Source organism: Lepus europaeus, chromosome 1 (assembly GCF_033115175.1).
Source record: "Lepus europaeus isolate LE1 chromosome 1, mLepTim1.pri, whole genome shotgun sequence".
Lineage (NCBI taxonomy): Eukaryota > Metazoa > Chordata > Mammalia > Lagomorpha > Leporidae > Lepus > Lepus europaeus.
The window spans coordinates 20,797,078-20,806,292 of NC_084827.1; the positions used below are offsets into that span (position 1 = coordinate 20,797,078).

General features: G+C 53.4%; 1 protein-coding gene across 1 annotated transcript; it reads left to right on the forward strand.

Moving 5' to 3' along the window:
- The first annotated feature begins 983 nt into the window (after window positions 1-983).
- On the forward strand, window positions 984-5,856 carry GCC1 (GRIP and coiled-coil domain containing 1). Its single transcript, XM_062204161.1, has 2 exons — window positions 984-2,421; window positions 3,256-5,856. The coding sequence occupies exons 1-2, from the start codon at window positions 1,390-1,392 to the stop codon at window positions 4,549-4,551; spliced, it is 2,328 nt and encodes a 775-aa protein (XP_062060145.1). The 5' UTR covers window positions 984-1,389; the 3' UTR covers window positions 4,552-5,856.
- The last annotated feature ends 3,359 nt before the right edge of the window (window positions 5,857-9,215 follow it).

The window sequence follows — 9,215 nt, forward strand, 5'->3', positions numbered from 1 at the left end:
AGGGAGCTGGATCTCAAGTGGAGCAGCCAGGATTCTAATGGGCAGCTGCACCTGCTATGCCACAGCGCCAGCCCTTACTTTACCTCTGTGCCTTATGTCCCATCTGTAAAACAGTGCTAATGTATCTCCTGAGCAGAATTTGCTGAAGAATAAATAGCAAAATCCTGCTTCCTGCCTTCCTTCCTTCGGAAGGCAAATTGACCTAGAGGGAGAGACAGAGAAGGGAAATATTCTTCCATCTGCTGGTTCACTCCCCAAATGCCTGCAACAGCCAGGAACCAGTCAGGCCAAAGCCAGGAGCCAGGAACTCTTATCCAGGTCTCAGGGACCCAGCGACCTGGGCTACCTTCTGCTGCCTCCCAGAAGGGCATTAGCAGGAAAGAGGGTGGTAAGCGAAGAGGCGGGGACTCAACCTGCACTCACATAGTGGATGCGGGGATCCCAAGCGGCCGCTTAAGCTTCTGTGCCCCAATGCCCGCCCCTAAATAACAATTTTCTTGTGAGGTTCCTGGCGTATAGTTCGCATTCAGGATGAACCTCATGGCTGCAGGGTGTCCTCTATCAATACTGTTGACTAAACTCAACGGAACTATGGTAAGGTGCCAATACATTCCATAGGCCAACTAGGTGCCAAGTACCGTGTTAGGAAGGGCTGCAGCGTTCGTAGCCCTAACGGGAACATTTATTGTTGGCCTTTAGGGACACAGGTCCTGAGCCCCAAGTCCTTGTGGCTGGACGCATGGGTCACTGGAGTGTTTGTTAAGAATGCAGTGCAACGTCGCCCCCTGTCGGTCGCGGATCGCAGCCCAAGGGCAAACCAACTGCACTCGCGGGTCCTCAGCTTCCTTTCCTTCGCTCTCCGCAAGCCCCGGCCCCCGCGGTTCCCGTCTCCCACCCGCAGTTAAAGGAGCCCCGCCCACCTCACGGCCGGTAGGGGCGGAGCCTAGGGCGACGCGCTGGCGTCACTTCCTGCGGACCCGGAAGCTCTGTGGTCCGCCGGTTGCGGTAGTTAGGAAGTCGAGATGGAGCCACCCGAGGTCTAAACCTGTAGCCAACCGTGGGCCGAGGGGGCCGGCCGGGGCCGGGCCGATGAGGCCCGGAGGAGCGGAGAGGGCGGAGCAGCTTCGAGGCTAGCGCGGGCGCTCCCTGGCCGGGAGCTCCTGTCGCGCCAGCGTCGCCCCGCCTCCAGGACCGGACCCGCTCCCGCCCCCCTGGCCTCTGTCCGGCTGCCCCGCCACCCCGCATCCGGGCTTGGACACCTCTGTGGAGCAGCTGTGCGGCCGCGACGGGACAACCTTTTCCTCGTCGCCTGCTGGCTCCGCCCGCGTCGTCGCGTCGCTCTCCTGGACTGCTGGAACGCTGACGTGGAGCAGCTCGGTCACAGCCCCCATGGAGAAGTTTGGGATGAATTTTGGGGGCGGCCCGAGCAAGAAGGACCTGCTGGAAACCATCGAGTCTCAGAAGAAGCAGCTCCTCCAGTACCAGGCCAGGCTCAAGGACGTGGTCCGCGCCTACAAAAGCTTGCTGAAGGAGAAGGAGGCGCTGGAGGCCAGCATCAAGGTGCTGTCGGTATCCCACGAGGCGGATGTGGGCCTCGCAGGTGTCCAGCCTGCAGGCCTCACCTTCTCTGACTCTGTGGATGACCGGTGCTCCACTCACAGCGAGGATAGCACCGGCACCGCCACTAGCTTGGACACTGCGGCCAGTCTCAGCAGCATCAAGGGTGAGTTTGGGGTAGAAGATGACAGACCGGCCCGTGGACCACCACCTGCGAAGTCGGAAGAGGCTAGTGGGTCGGAGAGCGGCGTTAGCAGCAGCAGTGGGGATGGGCCGTTTGCAGGTGGGGAGGTGGACAAGAGGTTGCACCAGCTGAAGACTCAGCTGGCTACTTTGACCAGCTCTTTGGCTACAGTCACCCAGGAGAAGTCCCGCATGGAGGCTTCTTACCTGGCCGACAAGAAGAAGATGAAACAGGACCTAGAGGACGCCAATAAGAAGGCGGAAGAGGAGAGGGGCCGCCTGGAGGGAGAATTGAAAGGGCTGCAGGAGCAGATAGCCGAAACCAAAGCCCGGCTTATCACGCAGCAGCATGATAGGGCCCAGGAGCAGAGTGACCATGCCCTGATGCTCCGGGAGCTCCAGAAACTGCTGCAGGAGGAGAGGACCCAGCGTCAGGACCTGGAGCTTCGGCTGGAAGAGACGCGGGAAGCCCTGGCCGGGCGGGCCTATGCAGCTGAGCAGATGGAAGGCTTCGAACTGCAGACCAGGCAGCTGAGCCGGCAGGTGGAGGAGCTGAAAGGTGAACTGCAGGCCATCCGAGAGGAGAAGAATCGACCGGACCCCCGGCTCCAAGAGCTTCAGGAAGAGGCCGCTCGCCTCAAGAGCCATTTCCAGGCTCAGCTGCAGCAGGAAATGAGAAAGGTAATTATCCTCATCTCCTTCACATATCAGTCTTTTCACTTGAAGTGTGAGATAAGAGGGTTTTTCTTTTTCCCTCCTCCTTTGGTACTTAGAACTAAGTGGCTGCACTGTCATTTTTGCTGCTACTTGGAAAGTTGCACCAGTGAGTCCTGGAAAAGCCTTTCCTGTGGTGGTGTTGACCAGCTCCTGGGAGTGTGCTTGCAACAGGATGTGGAGTTTCCGAGCCTAGGCTGGGTCGGAGCCAGGCCCCTGTGAGCTGCCGGGCGTTGGCACCGTACCAGCTGCTCTCCAGGCTGCCATCGAGTGGCCACCGTGTAGTGAAAGAGCGAGTGTATGCCTGTAGCTGTGTACCCGTGGGCAGGGTAGCTGAAGGCAGCTAGAGGGATTTTCCCAGGAGAAATAAACCATGGTAAGTGTCTGCTGTCCAGGTGGAGGGAGATCCAACTCAGTTTTGTGCTTCCAGGAGTAGAGAAAGAGAAAAGCAAAGTCCTGTAATTTCATGATAGGGTTCGGGTTGACATACGATAGACAGCAATGCTGGATGTGAGTTGGATGGCTGATAGGAGAAAGTGGAAGCGCTAAAGCAGAGTGGCAACAGGTGTGCAGAGGTGCTTCATCTTGTTTGAGATGATATGTATTTGGGGGCAGAACCCAAGCAGATACAGGAACTTCTGTTGGATCCTGCATCAACGGAAAAATCCCCGGTTCCCGAAGTCCCCACCAGGGCGTCCCAAACGCTCCCCTCGGTCGCCCTCCTCCCCGGACACACGCACACAAAGTTTGCCATCGGGCTTTGTGACTTTTCTGACCGCATTCTGGTCTTTTCTTTGGCAGACAGCCCTCGCGGAAGATCAGCTGCGCCAGCAGTCTCAGGTGGAGGAGCAGAGGGTGGCGTCCCTGGAGAACCAGATATCCGAGGTGTCTGAGCTGCTGGGCACGTACGAGAAGGCGAAGCAGAAGGACCAGCTGGCCATCCAGAAGCTGAAGGAGCGCGTTCTGCAGCTGGACCTGGAGAACAAGACCCTGGCCCTGGCAGCCTCCAGCCGGTCCCCTCTAGACAGCCACGGGGAGGAGTCCAGCCTGGACGTCAACGTCCTTAGGGATAAGATGGAGAAGCTGAAGAGGCTGCTGCAGGTGGCCGCCAGGAAGAGCCAGGTGACCCTGGATGTGGAGAAGCTCTGTGACCTGGACACGGTGGGCAGCTCGGACGCCACTGACGGGGAGAAGGCTTCTGCGCTGTACTACCAGCAGGAGCTGAAGCAGCTGAAGGAAGAATTCGAACGGTACAAGATGAGGGCCCAGGTTGTCCTCAAGAGCAAGAACGCCAAAGATGGCAACGTGGCGAAGGAGCTGGAGGCCGCCCAGGAGCAGCTTGCCGAGCTGAAGGAGAAGTACATCTCCCTGCGGCTGTCGTGTGAGGAGCTGGAGCGGCAGCACCAGGGCGAGGCAGAGGCCTGGAAGCAGGAGCTGGCCCGGCTGCAGCAGCTGCACCGGCACGAGCTGGAGCGCAGCCAGCTGGACTTCAGGGACCGCACGCTGAAACTGGAGGAGGAGCTGCACAAGCAGCGGGACCGGGCCCTGGCCGTGCTGGCCGAGAAGGACCTGGAGCTGGAGCAGCTGCGCGCCGTGGCCTTGTCTTCTGGGCTGCCAGGGCGCAGAAGCCCGGTGGGGGCCGGGGCTCCTGGGGACCCGGCCGACCCGTCTGCCCCAGATAGCCTGACCCAAGCACTGCAGCTTGCTGCGGGCAACGAGCCCACGTTCTTCCTGTACGCTGAGCAGTTGGCCCGCAAGGAGGTGGAGATCACGTCGCTGAAGAAGCAGAAACACAGGCTGGAGGTGGAGGTGCATCAGCTGCAGGACCGGCTGCTGGAAGAGGGGGAGCGACACCGCGAGGAGGTGGGCGCCCTGCAGAGCCGCATTGAGAAGAACACCAGGGACCAGAGCAGGGAGGGCGCCAACCTGGAGTACCTCAAAAACATCATCTACCGCTTCCTGACCTTGCCCGACAGCCTGGGCCGCCAGCAGACGCTCACGGCCATCCTGACTATCTTGCACTTCAGTCCAGAGGAGAAACAAGCCATAATGCGGCTCCCAGCCAGCGGTAGCTGGTGGCCCTCTGGCAAGAGATGACACCGTTTTCACTAACTCTTGACATTTCTGTGCCTCTCTCATGCGGGAAGGGGCAGGCTCTGGTTTCTACTGCTTCTTCCCTTCCATTCTCATCCGTGTCTTCACTGTGTTGAACTGGGAGGACTCTTCAGTGTGGAACGGGATCTTCTGCCAAATGCCATTAATGCTGCTTTGCCCCGGGGCCCTAGAGATCCTGGAGAGGTTGAGCTTCTGTTGGTGTGTATCTGAGGGGAGGAGGGAGGTAAGGTTAGGACTAAGAGATGCAAGAGTCAGGGAAGGGTGCGAATCTTTAAAATAAGATGTTTTTAAAAATACTATGCTCCTAGTTGAGAGCTAGGAGTGAATGTGACTCCAAAGGGAGATCAGTTAATTTCTAAACATGCACAGTGACTGTTTACTCAAGTCATCACATTCTGAATGTGGTCCACTGCTGCCCCAATTCTCTGGGGACCTAAAGCCGGTGTGGAAAGGGACCAGGAGTTTGGAAATGGTGACAGATTGTCTTCTAGTCCAAAGGGTCAATAGTGATTTCATCTTGGAACTAGGAAGCTTGGTTTAGTAAGGGCCTGGGCACTGCCTTGGCAGTCTATGTAAAGTGACCTGCTTTTGGCCAGGGGAGGGTTAAAATAGATCTCTTGCTTGACCTGAGGCTGTGAGTGAATGACTTCACTGTCTTCTCAATGTTGAACTTTCTTTAAGATATAAAATCCTAGCTTCTCAATGGGGAGGGCATCCAAGTGGTACGCTTTGGTCCTGCCTGGATGCCAGGAATTCACCCTGGGGTTTGCTCCCAGCTGTTTCTGCCTCTGTGGGGAGAGGGAAAAGGAGGAGGGTTTGCCATAGAAGATTCTGGAAGACTTCGGAGACCCTAGGAGGAGGTGGTCGAAGTCCAGCTGAAGCTGGGCTGGGGTCCTTTCTGGCATGAGAGTCATGTAGTGCTGGTTATAAATAGATTAATCCTGCTCTCTAAGGAAAGGCGACTTGTTATTTAGGCAGTCTAGAAAGGAGGTGCTCAGAAAACTCAATCCTCCCATTATTTCCTTTTCTCCCATTTGCTCTTGCTGGTTAAAAAGGTCTTAGCACCCTGAAGATTAATACTTGGCCAATAACTGAACTAATAACGTCTCTTTCGCCGTGGTGGTCTGTTTTGTGGGGTTTTGGGTTGTAGAAGGCTTGGGTTGAATGTTTTGAATGGAAGGCTAGGTGACCTGGATTGTCTACAATAAGCAGGCTTTATGGAACAAAGGTGATATGTTCAAATCATAATAACAAACCATGGGATCATTAAACCTGAGTGACTACGCTTACGTGTTTCCTTAATGGTATCTGTATCTGGACACATAGGGGGTGATTGTAAATGGTGAATGAAAGACTGGAAATAGCATTTCATTATATTAATCCATGAGTTTCAACACAAGGAGGAGTACCTCACACATCTTAACCTGGAATTGGGTGTGTATGTGTATGTGTATGTGTATGTGTGTGTCCAGCTACACTGGAAAAAGTTTCCTCATAGAGTGGTGGGCTTCAAACTCTAGAAGTGATCTGTTTATGAACGCATAAAAGTCAGGATTCTGGTATCCTGGAAAAGTGTCCGAGGACATCAAGCTGAACTATTAGTAATAGGCTTCCTTACTTCCCCACCTAGCTCCCTCTAAAGGTGAGACATGTTATGACTGTTGTTGTTTCTAGGTGGTTGTGGACAAAATAGAAAGATCCACAGTCTCACAGTTATCTTCCTAGCTTTGATAATTCTGTGCTTTCAACTTGAGAAGATGCCAGACAGGTAAAGAGGCAAGTCAATTTCTGGATTAATAATTTTAAATATTCAGATATGTGGTAAGGCCATGAGTGCTCCCAAGTAAAACTAAAAAACTTGATCTCTTCCTATACTTAATGACACTTAGAACCTGGAAACAGAACTTTAATACAAATGTACTAATTCAAAATTCTTTGTCTCTTCACCCTGTTCCCTGAAAGGAGCTTTCTAGTCACTTGACTGGTTTACCTGTAGTAGATCCTCTAAGGAAAAAGCGGGGGAGTGGAAAACAGAATCGAGATCAGAAGCAGTCAGTTGTTCCTGGTTCTGGGACAGTATATGAGGTGGGGCCAGTGTTGTGGTATACTGGGTAAAGCTGCCACCTGCATTGCCAGCATCCTATATGGGTGCTGGTTCAAGTCCCGGTTGTTCCACTCTGAATCCCACTCTCTACTAATGCACCTGGGAAAGCAGTGGATGATGGCCCAAGTGATTGGGCCCCTGCATCCACATGGGAGACCTGGAAGAAGCTCCTGGCTCCTGGCTTTGGCTTGACCCAGCCCCGACCGTTGTGACCATTTAGGGAGTGAATCAGCAGATGGAGGATCTCTCTCTAACTCTGCCTTTCAAATAAATAAATAAATCTTAAAGAAAAAACATATGAGGTGTGTCAACTGGATAATGAGACTGAATTTATTATTACCACACAAATCAGAGGGGGATCTCTGGGGAGAAGAACCAGATTCAACCCACCTCCCCCCCCCATCCCCAGAATGTTAAAAGGCAGAATTGGGAATCAGACTGAGGCCTTCCGGATTTAAATCCAGTGTTTCTTAATCAGGAACGTTGCTGTAAACAAAAGGAAAACTCACGACTGTTGATCAAATGCCTGCTACAGACTGCTGGCATTTTCTGTGTGTTTTACTTCTCCCAACAATGTTGTGAAGTGTTACCCGTTTTGCAGGTGAGAAATAGAGGCTTGGCAAGATGAAATGGATTGGCTGAGGCCTAGAGCCTGGAATGGCAGGATTGGGACTCAAACTCGTGTCATGAACCCGGGCCCTTACTGCTGTCTGTGCTGTCTCCCAGCAGAGGGCAATGTGGAGTACTGCAGGAGTGCTGTGCACTGAGAAATTTAGGGGGCTGCTTCCGGCATGGGCTGGGGAAGAAGGGACCTTGTCCCAGGTGGCCCTCTGTTCGGTGGCAACCGACTACCTCCTAGTTTCTCGGAAGCTGCTTACTAGCAGGGGAGCTGTTTCACACCAAAGATCAGAAGGAGCTCTTGTTACAAGTCAGTTTTATGTAAGTTTGAATAATTAATAACCTTTTTTCTAGGACCCAGATCTGAATGATCTGTAAAAATCAAAAGTTCTGATAAACCCGTGGTGAGGGGAGCCCAGGAAAATACAGGCCAATGACCCTCTTAAGAAGGAAATCCCTGTTTTTTGTTTTTTTTTTAAGATTTATTTTATTTGAAAGGCAAGAGTTACAGAGAAAGAGAGGGAGAGACATACAAAGAGGTCTTCCACCTGCTGGTTCACTCTCCAAATGGCTGCAGTAGCTAGGGCTGGACCAGGCCAAAGCAAGGAGGCAGGAGCTTCATCGTCTCCCACATGAGTGCAGGAGCCCAAGCATTTGGACCATTTTCCACTGCTACCCCAGAAGGGTTAGCAGGGAGCTGGATCGGAAGTGGAGCAGCCAGGACTCAAACCGGTGCCCAAATGGGGTGCTGGATCTGCAGGCGGAAGCATAGCCTACTATGCCACAGTGCCAGCTCCAGCCCTGTTCCTTGATTTTATCAAGAAGGTGACCTCTGGATTAGTGTGAAGTCATCTATTTCTGTGGTCTACTGATGGGGGACCAAAAGGTACCCACTGCATATCTGGAAGAATGAATCTGAACACTAATAACTTTATATTTTTTTAAAGATTTGCTTATTTGAAAGGCAGAGTTACAGAGAGGCAGAGGCAGAGAGAGATGTTTTCAGTCCACTGGTTAACTCCCCGAATGGCCACAGTGGCTGGAGCTAGGCCTCTCTGAAGCCAGGAGCCAGGAGCTTCTTCAATATCTCCCACATGGGTGCAGGAGCCTAAGGACTTGGCCCATCCTCGACCACCCTCCCAGGCTATCAGCAGGTAGCTGGATTGGAAGAGGAACAGCCAGGACTCAAACTGGTGTCCATATGGGATGCCAGCGCTGCAGGCAGCAGCTTTACCAGCTATGACACAACACTGGCCCCAACTGTAACTATTTTTTAAAAAGGTTTTTTATTTATTTGAAAGGCAGAGTGATGGAAAGGGAGAGACACAGAAAGAGATCTTCCTGCCCTGTTTCACGCCCAAAATGGCCACAATGGCCAGGGCTGGGCCAGGCTGATGCCAGGAGCCTAGAACTCCATCTGGGTCTCCCACATGGGTGGCAGGGGCCCAAGCACTTGGATCATCTGCTTTCCCACATGAATTAGCAGGAAGCTGGATCTGAAGTGGAGCAGCTAGAACTCGATTTATCACTCTACTTTGGGCTGTCAGTGTCTGAGTGGTAATTTTCCCAGATACACCATGGTGCTGGCCCTTAAATGTTTATTTTAAAAATTCCTTTTAGGCCGGCGCTGCGGCTCAATAGGCTAATCCTCTGCCTGCGGTGCCAGCACACCGGGTTCTAGTCCTGATTAGGGTGCCAGATTCTGTCCCAGTTGCCCCTCTTCCAATCCAGCTCTCTGCTTTGGCCCGGGAGTGCAGTGGAGGATGGCCCAAGTCCTTGGGCCCTACACCCGCATGGGAGACCAGGAGAAGTACCTGGCTCCTGGCTTCGGATCAGTGTGGTGCGCCGGCCGCAGCACGCCAGCTGCAGTGGCCATTGGAGGGTGAACCAACGGTAAAGGAAGACCTTTCTCTCTGTCTCTCTC

Excerpts from the sequence above, each read along its gene's own strand:
- GCC1 (XM_062204161.1), top strand. The coding sequence starts at position 1,390 with ATGGAGAAGTTTGGGATGAATTTTGGGGGCGGCCCGAGCAAGAAGGAC. Across the intron at positions 2,422-3,255 it reads TGCAGCAGGAAATGAGAAAG|ACAGCCCTCGCGGAAGATCA; the intron begins GTAATTATCCTC and ends TTTCTTTGGCAG.